This window comes from Myotis daubentonii, chromosome 5 (genome assembly GCF_963259705.1).
Source record: "Myotis daubentonii chromosome 5, mMyoDau2.1, whole genome shotgun sequence".
NCBI classification, from domain to species: Eukaryota; Metazoa; Chordata; class Mammalia; order Chiroptera; family Vespertilionidae; genus Myotis; species Myotis daubentonii.
The window spans coordinates 36,355,685-36,372,149 of NC_081844.1; the positions used below are offsets into that span (position 1 = coordinate 36,355,685).

At 40.0% G+C, this 16,465-nt stretch overlaps 1 protein-coding gene across 3 annotated transcripts in view; it reads right to left on the minus strand.

Annotated features, from left to right (window-relative positions):
* The window catches only part of KIF13B (kinesin family member 13B), a 217,554-nt gene that overhangs the window by 139,474 nt on the left and 61,615 nt on the right, over positions 1–16,465 (minus strand). For all 3 annotated transcript variants that reach the window (XM_059697578.1, XM_059697576.1, XM_059697577.1), the window contains exons 3-6: positions 12,971–12,983; positions 9,374–9,434; positions 4,735–4,827; positions 2,623–2,803 (exon numbers count right to left, since the gene is read on the minus strand). In XM_059697578.1, the coding sequence (XP_059553561.1) occupies positions 2,623–2,803; positions 4,735–4,827; positions 9,374–9,434; positions 12,971–12,983 (348 nt within the window). The remainder of the gene's footprint in view (positions 1–2,622; positions 2,804–4,734; positions 4,828–9,373; positions 9,435–12,970; positions 12,984–16,465) is intronic.

Below are 16,465 nucleotides of genomic sequence, written 5' to 3' on the forward strand. Positions count from 1 at the left end.
CGCTCAATGCAGGAGCTGCCCCCTGGTGGTCAGTGTGGTCCCATAGGGGGAGCTCTGCTCAGCCAGAAGCCGGGCTCACAGCTGGTGAGTGCAGCGGCGCTGGCAGGAGCTTCTCCCACCTCCACAGCAGCACTAAGGAGCAGTGAGCAGGCGGGCAGTAAGGAGCCAGGGGTCCTGGACTGCTAGAGGGATGTCTGACTGCCAGGTTAGGTCCGCTCCCTGTCCTGGACTGTGAGAGGGCACCAGCCGGGCTGAAGGACCCCTCACCACCAGTGCACGATTTTCGTGTACCAGGTCTCTAGTTAAAAAATAAGTAAGCCTCTTAGAATTACATTATTACACATAGTACATGCAAAATTAATAAAATTAGTCCTTGAATAACAAAGCAAAGTTCTCTCAAATAGTCTTTCACTGAAAAAAATATCACTTTTATAGTTTTTTAAAAATATATATTTTAATTGATTTCAGAGAGGAAGGGAGAGATAGAAACATCAATGATGAGAGAGAATCACTGATGGGCTGCCTCCTGTACGTCCAGGGAACCGAGCCCGCAACCTAGGCATATGCCCTTGGCCGGAATCGAACCTGGAACCCTTCAGTCCGCAGGCCAACACTCTATCCACTGAGCCAAACCGGCTAGGGCTCACTTTTATAGTTTTTATCTATTTACTTCAACTGTTCAGAAACACTATAAAAAACTTCAAGAACTTCCATCGGGGAGACAACAATAACAACAGCTAATACTTATTGAGCACTTACTATGCATCATAAAGGTCCTAAGGCCTCAAATGTAGCGTCCCAGTCTACCTGCAATAGCCTCTGAGATATTCTGTAATATTATCATGCCCTCTGTACAAATGAGGCCTAAAAAGCATAAGGACCTTGATCAATAGGTAACAATTAATGGGCCTAGATCAGAGCTAGATAAATCCAAAGCTCAAGCTGTTAATTACTAAGCTATACACAAGACAAACATATAAGAAATTATTAGACCATGAAAAAACTGTAGATATAGTTTAAGCTATGCTGCACATGTACTGTGGGATACAAAACACAAGAATGAAGCCAGCTAAAAACTTCTGAGTAGGTCTAGGCTGGATTTCTAAGAAAATGATGGTCCTCACAGAGATGAAAGTGCAAGAGAAAGTTTTCAGGGTAGAGCCAGAAAAAGTACAAGGGCACAATATTCAGCAAGATGTGGGTGCTCAGGCCATAACCTTCCTTAAGTCTGGCCTCCTTTTGTGCCCTATTCTGACTTCCATGCATCCTGCCCTCCAGTCACACTGGACAGCTGGTCACTCTCCAAACCAGGGATTTCTCCAAACATGGCATGGGCTGTCCCTGTGCTTGAATGGTTCTCACCTGACTTCTCTGTCAACAAACTCCTACTCAGCACAAAATTCATCAAGCACCCTCTAATGCAGTGGTTCTCAACATTCATAATGCCGCGACCCTTTAACACAGTTCCTCATGTTGTGGTGACCCCCAAACCATAAAATTATTTTCGTTGCTACTTCATAACTCTAATTTTGCTAGTGTTATGAATTGTAATGTCAATATCTGATATGCAGGATATATTTTCATTGTTACAAATTGAACATAATTAAAGCATAGTGATTCATTACAAAAACAATATATAATTATATACGTGTTTTCCGATGGTCTTAGGCGACCCCTGTGAAAGGGTCATTCGACCCCCAAAGGGGTTGCGACCCACAGTTTGAGAACCGCTGCTCTAGTGAATCTTCCCTTCTCCGGGCAAAGATGCTCATTGTGATTGAGCAACGGTCTCAATGAATCACTATCATTCACTGCCTCTAAGACCATCTTTCCTTGACCATCTTCATCCAAACATAACTCACTGTCCCCTCGTTACCCTCTGCACTTTCTGTAAGCCTCAGCTCATTTGGCTCTTTGACCTCCTGGACACTGTTACTACATCCACAAGCCTCAAGCTGTGGTTATTATCTGTTTCTTTCGCTCACTGTTATACTTCCCTAAAATCAGAATTCAGAAAATGCTGTGTGCAATGAACAGACTTCCTCAGATACCTCTTATCTTCTCCATTAGGTTCAGATATGACTGCAGAGTGAGAACAACATTTTTAAGGCTTTCTAATACTTCTGAGCCACTTTTATTTCAAAGTCTATGCCATAAATTGGGACTTTTTAACAACCTAGGAATCTTTAAGATTAATGATCCTAGAGTCCAGGTTTCATATCCCTTTGTCTCTCTCTCCACAGCCTATAAACAAACAGCTGATTTCCTCCTGAAATTTCTTGGTTAAAAAAACAATAATTACCTACTTGACTAAGGATACAAGTTATCTGGAAACTAAGTAATGAGGATGTATATAACGAAGGCAGTATGACCCAAACAGGTGCTGCTCACCCACACTTCCCTGCCCCATCTCAGCCCAAACTTCAAAAGCCCAAAATTGGCTGCAGAAAGCCACTCAGTGCAACTAACAGCAAATCACAAAAACAGTAACTAGGAATCTAGATAAAATCACACATAACTAGGTAAAAAACTCTGTTAGAGTTCAATGTAAAAAATTTTACTTAAGCCAAATTTAAATTTTAGTCCATAATACTGTAATAGTAAAGTCTCAAAGTCATTTACCCTTTGGGATCAAGAAGGTCTCTGACTTTTTCATTATAAATTTCCATATAGGACACTTCTACTTTAAAACTCTGCTCTTCATTTTCCTCTTTCTGAGTTCGTTCAAAGAGTCCACTGCAAAGTCTTGGAATTAATCCAGGTTGGTCAGCTGTGCCCATCATGGTATAAGATTTTCCAGATCCTAAAAAAAATGAAAATTGCAGTTATTACTGTCTCTTTGAGAAGCTGAAATACATAAAGCTCTTTCCAATGCTCAAAATAAATTACTAGCACTTAGGAAAATGCCCTAAATAAAATAAGAAATATACCCAAATATAATGATGAGACTATTAAGTACAGAAGCTTTCCTACTGCACATGGAAAAGTCAAAAGTAAACATCCTTCAAGAAGAAAACAAAAACTTCTTTAAGCATTTTCAGAGTTTAAAAAATTACCTAAAAGGGCTGTAAAATAGTTTTCTAAATCAACAGGGAAGGTGCATATGATCAATAATACTATTGTGCCTACTCTCAACCACTAACCACTCCGCAAAAATTATGTTATCCCTATAGGCCCCAGAGCAAAGTAACCTACTACCCTTGACAATAGTGTAGAAACCAGAGTAATCTTTTCCTACCATAAAATTATTTTCTCCATTGTATCAAGAATACATATTCATTAAAGACAATGTAGAAAACATCAGAAAATAGAAAGGAAAAAAAATCCAAGCAATCACACTCTTTAGTATTATTCTGTTTCTTTTTTTAGTAGCAGTGATTTATAAACATACTTTTATTTATTTTTTTATTGATTTGACAGAGGGAAAAGAAGGGAGAGTGAGGGGGGAGGGAGCGAGAAGAGAGAAGAGAGATAAAGAGAAAGAGAGAAGCATTGATTGATTGTTCCACTTATCTATGCATTCACTAAAGGCCCGATGCATGAAATTCATGCAAGGGGCTCAACCCTCGCAGCCGGGGAGGCTGTCTCAGCCTTGCAGCCCCGGCTTGGTCCGAAAGGTCATTCAGCTGTCCAGTCTAATTAGCATATTACGCTTTTATTATTATAGCTTGGTTGATGCTTGCATGTGTCCTGACCAAGGATTGAACCCGCAACCGTGGTGTACTGGGACAACTCTCTAAACAACTGAGCTACCTGGCCATGGCCTATAAACACACTTTTAAACACAAGTTGCTGCTTTTGTCACTTGACACTTTATCTCATTATCATAATTTCTAAACTAATACACCACTCCTTTTATATATATTTATACATATATATAAAATTATTGATTTCAGAGAGGAAGAGAGGGGGAGAGGGAGAGAGAGAAACATCAATGATGAAAAAGAATCACTGATTGGCTGCCTCCTGCATGCTCCACACTGGGGATCAAGCCCAAAACCAGGGCATGTGCTCTGACCAGGAATCTTCTGGTTCATAGGTCAATACTCAACCACTGAGCCATGCTACCTGGGCTAATACACCACTTCTTACGTACCAGGCCTTTTCTAAAAGTTTTCACATGTTAACTCATTGTGACAACCCACCCAATAAGAAAGGTCTATAATTATCAACATTTTACAGACAAGTGAACTGAGGGGCAAGTTTCACTGCTAGTCAATGGCAGAAACAGGGTTGGAGCTGGGATAACCTGGATCAGAGCCACCGCCCTTATAAATACTATACACTCTGCCTCTTAACAATATCATAAGCATTTTTCCATGAAGAACAGTTTTCAATTGGACAAGGGTACAATATACCCTTAAAACAGTGAATCCTTCACTTTAAGCACAGTGACCACAGAGGTACAGAAGTCAAAATGCTCCTTATCCATCATAACTGATAAGATGCTACAATATGCATCCTTTTTGGTATATTTTCTATCATAACCCTTAAAAAACAACAGTCCTAACCAGTTTGGCTCAGTGGATAGAGCGTCGGCCTGTGAACTGAGGGGTCCCAGGTTCGATTCTGGTCAAGGGCATGTAACTTGGTTTCGGGCGCATGCCCGGTAGGAGGTGTGCAGGAGGCAGCTGAGCTGATCGATATTTCTAACTCTCTATCTCTCTCCCTTCCTCTCTATAAAAAAATCAGTAAAATATATTTTTAAAAAAACCATATATCATTTAATATTACCAGTCTGTCCGTAGGCAAAGATACATGCATTGTAGCCATCAAAAGCATTTTGAAGAATATTCTCTCCAAGGCACTTAAAAACATCATCTTGACCTAAAAGAGAGAGAAAGAAAGGATGTTTTAAGACAAAACTACACATGAACAGTTAAAAAAAAAAAAAAAAACTCAAAAATGCACTTTTTTTTCAGCTTCTCTCCAAAAAAATACTTTTAAATTTGATAAATGCTTCCAAAGACTAATGTTCTTCAGGATATTTCTAGTTAGTACCTGAGACAAAATGAGTAAAAAGTTCCCGATAAACACTGGCCAAAAATCTTCTGCAATGCTTTAAAAAGCTAATGAACTACTAATTCAGTAAACTGTGATTATAAATATCTGAAATTTAACCTTGGGACCTAGGTGGAACTGAAATTAACTATATACCTCTCAGCTAATGCTTTATTCAATAGATACTGAGTTCAAAACAATCATATATATATAAATTTCTTCTCCTTTTCCTCAGTAATTTTTTCACTGGAAACGTTTATTTTTTTTATTTTTTAAACAAGCTGTTAAGGCAAAAATAGTCTTACCAGGCAGAAAATACTACTCTGGAACAAAATTTCAAGTCTCTCTATAATTCACGGGTAGCCTGTTTTACTTTTGTTGCCAAGGTTTTGAAACCAGTGGTCTATGGTGACTAGCAGCAATTCTCCAGGGACTCTTTTTTTTCTTTACTCAGTGGCAATTTTAAATTACAGGGTTCATAATATATACCAGCTAGGACAGAGTGGAAGATATTGAAAATTTCTTCTAGCTTTCTACCATGAACATAAATAATAAGGTCAAATGCTCCTCTACAGGCTAAATCAAATAGGCCATTCAAACTCAAGTCATGAATATTGTGATAATATTGGGATTTTTTTAAGAAATATATTTTTTGTAACTCAAATGGAATTCCCTAAGTGTCAAAAGTTATATGTCTTTTGTTATGTTAATGAGGTTATTCTCGGGCTGCACCAAGGGATGGGGGTGCTTGGCAGGAGAACCAATCATGTGATTAGAGGTTTGGAACTTTCAATCCACCTCCCCTCTGGGGAGAAGAGAGGAACCGGAGATATAATTGATCATCAATGGCCAATAATTTAATCAATCATGTACTGAAGCTTCTAATTCTATATAATAAAAGGCTGATATGCAAATCAACCAAATGGAGAAACGAACAGTTGCTATAATGCACACTGACCATCAGGGAGCAGATGCTCAACACAGGAGCTGCCCGTGGTGGTCAGTGCGCTCCTACAGGGGGAGTGCTGCTCAGCCAGAAGCAGGACTCATGGCTGGCAAGTGTAACAGCGGTGGTAGGGAGCGAGCCTAAGCCAGCAGTCAGACATCCCCCGAGGGCTCTCGGACTGAGAGGGCGCAGGCTGGGCTGAGGGACCCCCCACCCATGAGTGCACAAATTTCGTACACTGGGCCTCTAGTAAAACAGAAAAGGACAGGGTTTGGAGAGCTTCCAGGTTGGTGAGCACATGGAAATTTGGGGAGAATGGTGCACCTGTAGAGAACACGGGATCTATATGCCCTTTAGCATACCTTGCCCTATGTATCTCTTCCATCTGTCTGTTCCTGAGTTATACCTTTGAATAATAAGCTGGTCACCTATAGTAAAATGTTTCTCTGAGTTCTATGAGCCACTCTAGCAAATCAATCAAACCCAAGGAGGAGTTGATGGAAACCTCTGATTTATAGCCAACTAGAGGCCGGGTGCACATATTTGTGCACCAGTGGGGTCCCTCAGCATGGCCTGTGGGGATCGGGCTGAATCTAACATCCAACATCCCCCAAGGGGTGAAGCAGTGTGCAAGGCGGCAGGCGGCTGGGGAGGAACCGCTCCCACTCATCCGGGCCCTGCTCATCCCAGTCAGCTGAGCGTCTGCCCCCATCTTCCACCGCCACCCCTCGCCATCTCCTGGTCTGCTGCACCCAGGTATAAAGAAGTTGGTCCCTAGGGCGGAGCTCCCGCAGCCTCGCTAGCGGTGCAGACTGAGGCTCGGAGAAATGGGGTGAGTGCCTGAGGGATGCCCGGGGCAGACCAGGGAGTTGCAATAACTGCGCAGCTAGGCCACCCACTTTGCATGCCATCCTGCAAGTCCTAGGGTGGCTCTGGTCTGATAGGAGGAGGTGGGCACTAGAAACAGAGTTCCTGGTCTCTTTTTTCCCTCTCTCTATCCCTCAGTCCTGGCTGCCCAGGGAGGACGCAGCTGGAGGGGTTGACGGGAGTCAGGGGGCACTGCGCCTCCAGAATGGTGTCTGGGGAGTGGCGGAATTTGGGCCGAAGGCCTGGCCTCCCAATGCAAACTGCAGCTCAGACCCACCTGCTTGCAATCTTTCATAGATTCAATCACCTGTTTCTCTTTTCATCTGTCCAAGTTGACTGGCCCCTGGTGGTCAGTGCATATCATAGCAACTGGTTGACCAGTCGCTTAGGCTTTTATATATATAGATTGGACCAGCTGGTGTGGTTCAGTTGGTTGAGCGTCGGCCCATGCACCAGAGGTCACTAGTTTGATTCCTGGTCAGGGCACATGCCTGGGTTTTGGCCTCCATCCTCAGTAGGGGGCATGCAGGAGGCAGCTGATTGATGTCTCTCTCTCATTGATGTTTATATCTCTCTCACTCTTTAAATATATATATACATACACTAGGGGCCCGGTGCACGAAATTCATGCACTGGGTGTGGGGGGGGTGGGGGAGTGTCCCTCAGCCCAGCCTGCACCCTCTCACATACTGGGAGCCCTCAGGCGTTGACCCCCATCACCCTCCAATCGCAGGATCGGCCCCTTGCCCAGGCCTGACGCCTCTGGCCTAGGCGTCCGGCCCGGGCAGCGAGGACCTGCAGTGGCAGCAGGAGGGGCCACGATCGCGTGGGCTCCACCCCTGCGGGACGCCTCTGGCTGAGGAGTCCGTCCCGGGCAGCGGGGACCCGCAGCTGCAGCGGCCCCGCGATCGTGGGCTTCGCTTTAGGCCCAGGCAAGGGACCCCTAGCTCCTGGGACTGCCAGCTTCGACCATGCCCAGCTCCCATCGCTGGCTCCACCCCTACTTCCTGCTATCACTGGCCAGGGCGGAAAAGGCGCCTGATTCTCCGATCATGCCTGGGGGGCAGGGCAAAGGTGGCCCCAGGGCCGCCTTTGCCCTGCCCCCCAGCTCTTAGCTCCCCCCTGAGTTTCTGATCACTGTCAGTGGCAGGGGGCTTCTTCCTGCTTTCCCTTTCGCCTCCCTGCATTGTGCCTACATATGCAAATTAGCCGCCATCTTGTTGGCAGTTAACTGCCAATCTTAGTTGGCAGTTAACTGCCAATCTTAGTTGGCAGTTAATTTGCATATAGCCCTGATTAGCCAATGAAAAGGATAGCTCGTATGCCAATTACCATTTTTCTCTTTTATTAGTGTAGATATGGAGTCAATTGGTCTGAAGTACCGGTAACAACCTGAACTAGCAACTGGTGTTTCTGGTCCAAGGAGGGGAATCACTGGAACCTCTAATCTACACCTGGTTGGTCAGAAGCACAGGTAACAACCTGGACTTGTGATTGGTGTCTGAAGTGAGGTGTGGAGGTGGGGGCAGTCTTGTAGGAGTGAACCCTTAACCTGTGGGATCTGATGCGATCTCCAGGTAGACTGTGTCAGAATGGAGTTAATTGTAGGACATGCACCTGGTGTCTGCAGCATTGTTTGGTGGCGGTGTTGGGGAAACACCTCAGCCATCACAAGCTGGAAGTGGGATCTGGACACACTTTAAATATGAGAGGCCTGGATGCTGTTATGTTTGTTATGTTTTAAATGCTATAAATAGCACTCCATTATGCCTCACTTCCTAGTTAATTTACCAGATTAGTACATCATCAACATACTTCCGACTGAAGCATTCTTTAAAGTCATCATTGGACCAGCTAGAACAAACTGACCTTAACTTTTTGAAACAGCTGTAGAACTGCTGTTTCTCATGATAAAAGTCAATACAATATGACACTCAACATTTAAGAGTGATTGCTTAGAAACAGGTGGGGCAAGCAGTTAGGAATAAAGGAAATAAAAGGCTATCACTGTAGTCCTAAACTTGTGATGAAAGGGAGCTTGAGACAGTCATCATCAAAGAGAGCAACAGAATAACAGAATTCCAGAGCAAATTTACAGAGAACGTTGTACATTCCTCTTCAATAGAGACAGAAAACAGAACACTGAAGGGTAAGTGATTTACTCAAAGTCACAGAGGCAGTCAGAAGTAGGACCTGGGTTAAAACTCAAGGTTTCATTTTCTCCGTGGTTTTGTATTCGTTACACTAAACTGCCTCTCTAGACCACATCACAGACATCTAAGGGACTCTAAGTGGCTACTGCATACGACTGGTGCCACATAAGGCCTCGAATGCATGTAAGATAACCTCAATCGTGTGTCCTATCAATCTAACTTGATCACCTTAAACCAAGAACAGCTCACTGTGAAGCTCCCATTTCTCAACCAATACAAAAACTCTAACAGCAAAGACTAGAGGAAATTCTCTACACAGTTTTTAAAGTTACACAAAATAATACTGATAATTTATAGAAAAAAACCATTAAGACACCTTTTCTGTATTATCAGCAGTTAATCTTACCTGCATACTTTTCTCTGACAGATTCATCCATAGACCAGAAACAATGATCGTATGCAAACACCTGTTGAAAAATAAAAATAATAGTGTATATTAAAAGCAAAACCTTTTAAAAAAGAACAAAATCTTAACATACTTATAACATTATAACATTGATAACACTGTTCATAATAGTGAAATAAAAACATTGTCTCAGAATGAAGATTATTAAATTATAGTCTTACAATGCACAAATAAGCACCCAATAGATGATATAAATTTTATTTCACATGGAAAACTTCACAATGTGAGTAAGAAAAAAAGAGGGGGTTACAAAACAATATGTACAATAAGATGGCTATTATACACACACATATACATAAAGTGTATTTCTGCATAAGATTTGTATTCTTTGTTTTCTTCTTTCTGCTTTTATGTAGTCTCTACATTTTTATTTTCTGAAAGAAAACAAAGATTTCCTTAAAAATAAAATGTAGGCACTCTCCTTTCCTGAGAGCTTGCCTGTGCCTTTCCCTTTCCCTTCTCCCTCTTCCTCTCTGCCCCAAGCACCTTCCTCACTCCCAAGCTCCATGGCGCTTCCTTTACCTCTAAAGCTTGTTTTCCTAAGCCAGCGATGGCGAACCTATGACACGCGTGTCAGAGGTGACACGCAAACTCATTTTTTTGATTGATTTTTCTTTGTTAAATGGCATTTAAATATATAAAATAAATATCAAAAATATAAGTCTTTGTTTTACTATGGTTGCAAATATTAAAAAATTTCTATATGTGACACAGCACCAGAGTTAAGTTAGGGTTTTTCAAAATGCTGACACGCTGAGCTCAAAAGGTTCGCCATCACTGTCCTAAGCCCATTTCTTCTAGGAATTCCTTTTCCACCTCTGTGATTTACCAAATAACTGTTCTCTTACAAAAAATAAAAAATAAAATAAAATGTATAGATGATTACTACATCAAGTTGAAAATAGCTATAAAATAGCAGATTCTTTAAATAAAGTATTACACATCCATGTGCAATTTTGTACAGCTTTAAGATGTAAAAGACTAATAAGAAAATGTTCATATATTAACATAAAAGTTATGAAAGTCTAGACCATGATCCCATATTTGTACAAAAAAAATCTATACAGCCTGACCAGAGCATCGTCGTTCTGTGCCTGGTATCTAGAAATAAATTAATTAATTAAAAATAAATAAAAATAAAAACACCTTCAAGAAGGGAAGGATCAGAACACCCATTTTTGTGCAAAACAGCAGGCAGAGAAGGCATGTGCTGCCTGGGAAGGGGCAGGGATGGAAAACACAGGCTAGAAAGGCAAGCCGAAGCTTAAGAGCTTAAAACACCCAAGAGGCAGGAGCCCTGGAGCCCAGAAGCTACCACCTAGCTGCAACTAATCCTCAACGTTTTTCCAAAGCAAAACATGTATCTATCAATAATGGTGGGGGTTCACTATGTTAGCAATTCTCCAACAGGGAGAAGACAAAAAGAAGAAGGAAGGTGGAAAGTCGTCCCCAAGGTCTGTGTATAAAAATATCAGGTAGGGGCTGCTTTTCCAAGTACATTCATCAGCCAGGGTGAGAATCATTTCAGCCAGGCTAAGATGAAATAAAATGTAAAGCTCAAATTAAGTTTCTTCTGTTTTAGCTTTCAACTCTCAGATCTCTGATCATTTTATTTACTTCTACTCTTAATAAGATTAAGTAGGAACCATCCTGATTCTTCTCTGGGAACCTGAGCGCCTCAGGTTCCATCACCATACTTGTATACTTATCAAGGATCGGGCTCTAAAAGGAAGTCCTCTCTCCGTTATTATGAGTTGGTTTCTTTTCTTTCTCTTTTTAATTTAGGGATTCCTTAAAAAACTGAATTTCTTATTCTCAATTCCAGATGAGAAGCTATCACTAAAGTAACTATTTATTACAGCTGATAAGTCCATGCTAGGCTACTGAGGTACAAAGGACATCGAGGTACAAAGAAGTTAAGAACCTGGTGGCTGGCAGGAGGAGGGGCTGGGAGTTGAACCAGCCTTTGAGCCAGCAGTCTGTTCACCAGTAGGCTCTCTACTTCAAGGCTAAATGAGCTTTATTCCCCCAATTTTTTGAGAGCCCCACAGCCTGGTACAAAGTTGGAAACTAATGAACGCTTAATTCATATTTACTAACAACACTGAATGGTCTTCTTTAAGTTTTAGCAATTTTATAAATTATTATAAGAATTTTCCAGCCATGGATTTCCTAAAGCAGACAAGCCCTTTTCTTTCTAAACAACCATTTTCCCTTAACTATTCTAATAAAAACTTTTTTTCAAGTAACAGAGAAGAAACACACATTCATTATAACAAAGTCAAATAACACAGAAGCATAAAGTAAAAAATAAAGGCCTCCCATTCACCAAGCATACCACTCCCTAGAGGTAACCAATGTTAATAACATGGTGTTGGTTCTTCCATACTTTTTATATCAACACATTTTCTTTAAACATTAATATACAGTTGAATTAAATAAAACATGAATAGTTTTAAAATAGTCATATGATGTCTCCTCACATCTTTACTGCAATCTCCAGCCCCTGCTCTAACAAAAAAATAAGAAAACAAAAATAATCCAACACCGACCTGGCCAGTGTGGCTCAGTTGGTTGGAGTGTTGTCCCATACACTGAAGGGTCTCGAGTTCAATTCCTGGTCAGAGCACATGCCCAGGTTTCAGGTTTAATCCCCAGTCAGAGTGCATGCAGAGGCAACCAATGGATCTCTCCACATCAATGTTTCTTTCTTTCCCTCTCCCTTCCTCTCTCTCTCTAAAATCAATAAAAAAAATAATAATCCAGCACCTTTACATAGAAAAAAATGACATAAAACTAATAAAATTAGTTTTACATATATAAAGAAATGAGTGCCATATTAAACTATTTTTTTTACTCATTCAGAGTTCCAAATAGCCAGGCCTATACATATTTTAGCAACAATAATAGAGAATGGAATTACAATTCAACTATGGACTCAAAAAAAGAATTCTAAGAATGCAGATAAAAATCTGAATTTCCTGGAAGGTTTCAAGTAACTTCAGAGAATGGTCAATTCAAAAATATAGTTCTGGTGCCCACTTTAGCACACCTATAAATTCCATGAGATACAGGAACTGACGCAACCCAAGGAAGTTTCTTTAGAATCTGGGTTCAAATCTAAGATGAAAGCATGTTCCCTTCTGAGGAATCTGTGGGCCAGGGCAGGTTTCTGTTGGCCTGAGAATGTGTCCCCAGCTGTCTTGGGAGCAACAAAGATGAGTCTGCCTAGTGCAGTTCTGACCACAGATTGGAACAACAGGTTTTGAGCCAATCCATGGTGAACAGCAGAGCACAAAAGGAATCTGTGTTGCTGTTGCCAGGAGACTGGCCATAATTGGTCAAAGTACAAATACAGTTTTTCCATAACGCTCCGGTCCCTCTTATGCCAATAAATGGCTTCGAACTTATGAATACGCTGATTACTTTTACTGAAGTGGCAAAGAGAAAATAGTTTTTGAGAAAAAAATTGCCAGTACTTCAAAAATATGCACCCCAGATCTTAACAAGCTTCACATAATACACCAAATCTCTTACCTTTGGCTGGCTTCTGAGTTCCCCAAAGCGATGTCATTGTTGACATGAAAGAAAAGGGAAAAGGTTTAAGAAAAACGTTTTTAGTTAAAAGATTCTTTTTGAAGGGTAAAAAATGATAATAAACATCATGTAAAATTTTATTAAGACTACAACATGTTAATTTTAAAATCAAACAGCAATTTAAAATATAGGATCAATTAACTAGTAGGGTAGAGTGCTAATTATAGAAAACTAACTTGTGCCTCTATGTTAGAAAAAAGATTAATTATAATTTTTACTTTAATTTTTAAAATACTAATATTTCTGCCTTATACATTCTTTTATCCTTGTATATGTCTTATAAGTACATATGTAAAAATCTTTACTTTTTATCATCTTATTTCACTTCCAATTAGTTTTCTCTGCTTTGATATAGCAGCAGTTTCCTCTCTTTCTACATAGGCCCTTCTACACAAAATGAATTTGAAGAAAAATAAGTTAAAGGAACACCTAATTTTTTTTGCCAGTGAATTTACTGAATTACTCACCTATTACTTACTTTCTATGCTTCCTCAGTTGCTTCTAACCCCCCTCCCTCCCAAAACTGCCACTTACATCTCCTCAGGTACAGGAATATAACTCAATCCAGTGTAATTCTGAGATAGTTTCAAACTTAGAGTAAAATCATAAAGAAAGCACAAGGAACTCCCTTCACCCAAATTCATCAATTGTTAACACTGCCATGGCTAATATATCATTCTTCCCAGCCACTCTCCTCCTCTCTATATAGCTACATATATATATACATACACATATACTACACACATATATTATTTCTTTCTTAACCATCTGAGAGTAAGTCACAGACATGCCCCTTTCAGCTCTAAACACTTCAGTGTAGAATTCCTAAAAACAATGATGTTCACTTACAAACCAATAGCACAATATCAAAATCAGGAAACTGAAGAATAATTGAAAGTACTTTTGAAACTAGAGTGAAACAGGAACAATGACTGGAACTTTGGGAATAGTTGGTCTCTCTCAGAGGATCAAAATGCCAGCTCAAACCGAAAATTACATGAAAATGCTTCCCTCCAACTGTCTGTAAATCTTCTTGTCCTTTGTCTCATACAATATTTTCTCCTAAAATGACTTCAATGTGCTATTTGTATTAGACAATTTCAGTAAGAACACTAAAACACAATGGAACATCTCACAAATGAGTGACAGTTGTCTAATAGATTTTGTAGTAATAGCTAATGTGGCTAACATATAAAAGAAAATAATTTCTCTGGAATAAGAGATATGGGAAACCGTCCCTAGGAAACGACTTGTTACTGACATATGCTATCATCTTTTTATAGTCTTTAGAGGCAAAGCAGATTCTCATTGATTGCAGACAGCTTAGTTGTAAACCTGGCTGGAGGTTGGAACAGAGCCAGCACATGAAACGCCCAAGTTAGACCAGGCACATGGCATGCTACTTCACTTAATTCTCACAATAACTGTGCAAACCACTACTATTATTCCAGTTTTACAGATGAGAAACTTAAGGCTTGACCTGTCCAAGATACAATAATAAGCAGCAATGACTCTGGGATGCAAAGCTAGGTCTCCTGACTCCCAAGTCCATGTTCTTTTCCTCTCCCACAATGGTCAAAATAGTCGCGTCAAGTTCCTTATAGATTTAAGAATCTAAGAGTCATATATTAATAACTGCTTCCATTAACAGGAATATTTTCCATGTATTAATTTCCCCCATTCTAATTATTACCCAATGAAAGATCACCACTTGGTGCTTATGCCAATGTAAGTTTACTTATTCATTCTATTTACAAAAACTCCAACCTGTCTTTTCTGGGAGAAAAATAAGATATGTGGTATAATATTTCAATTTTAAATAAAATAGTTTTACACAAAAATCAGCTCTTCCTAGGCAACAACCAACAAATACTAAATTTGATAAATATATGACACATAGCAGAAGACTTCATGGGATTAACCTGTATTTAGAACATAATAATAAAAACAGAAACAAACTAGTAAATTAATTACAGGGCTAAGTTTCCAGTCAGGGATTCTGGTGGCTACAACAGTAAAGCTCAAATAACCTACAGAGCCACTGGAAACCCAAAGATGTAATTACAGCTCTGTACAAAAAATAAATGAGTAAATTAATTAATTAAACAAAACCTTTCAAAATGTAGTTGCAATGTCTCACTTATCCCAAAGTTCCTCAACAAGAAACCTCAGCTAACCAGATCACAGTGGAGATTTAGAAAGCAAGGAAAATCACCCCTAACCAATCAAAAGAGACGTCACAAGGTAAAAGCATGAAAGTCTTAGTTTCTCAGCTGAGTTTAATTACTTTATATTGTGGTTGTGGCTTAACTTCATTTTTGAAATACCTTCAGACTTACGAAAAGCTCCAAAAATAGTACAAATAATTCCTGTCTACCCTTCATCCAGCTTCCTCAAATGTTAACACCTCATATAACCAGTTATAATGATCAAAACCAGGAAATTAACCATCAACAAGATTTATTAAATGATCTAGAGCCAACCTTTGTTTGCCAACTGCCCCACTGATGTCTTTTTTCTGGTGCAGGATCACACATCGCATACAATTGTCACATCTCCTCCAATCTGGGACAGTTTGACTCTCATGACCCTGACACTTGAGGAGTACTGACCAGTTACTTTGTAGAATGTCCCTTAATCTGAGTCTGTCTAATGATTCCGCATGACTAAATTCAGGTTACGCACTTTGGCAAGCACAACACAAAAGCAATGCCATGCCCTGCTCAGTGCGTCATACCAGAGGCACATGATGATGTCCCTGCCTCATTACTGAGGGTGGTAACCTCTGACCACTTGGTTACAGTTGTATCTGCTAGGTTTCTCCATTGTAACATTATTAATTTTCCCTCTGTACATTTTTCTTGTGGGGGAGACTGAGACTACATAAATACAATATCTCACCATACTTTCACCCACAAATCTTAGCACCCATTGATGAGTCCTGCCTGCAACAAATGCTGCTTCCCACATGGTGACTGTCTAGTTACTGAAGATGTTAACAGCCCAGGTGGACCAACATGGATGGATGTGCTTTTTAGGAAGAGGACAGCCTGGAAGCAACAAATGATTTGGTTGCATCTATGAATCAGCTACTCACTTCCTTCTTTTTACTCATCTGGCTTATGCTCATTTCTTATTTAAATAATAAATCACACCAAAAAAATAAGTTAAATTATATTCCTAACATTGAGAATGCCACCATCTGAAGAAGAAACTTAGTGATGATTTTATATATCTTAGTGATCTTGTTCATTTTTATTAACATTCCTGGCAATTACACAAATAAAACTGATGTTGAGTCCAAAAATAAACCACGAAGTACTGTGTATGTGTAAAACACAAAGCAATGTCAGTAGAATGATGTAATAAATCAATTACTGCTGTCAAACATTATATCAAATACCATCACTTCTTTTAATTTTAAAGATTTAAGTT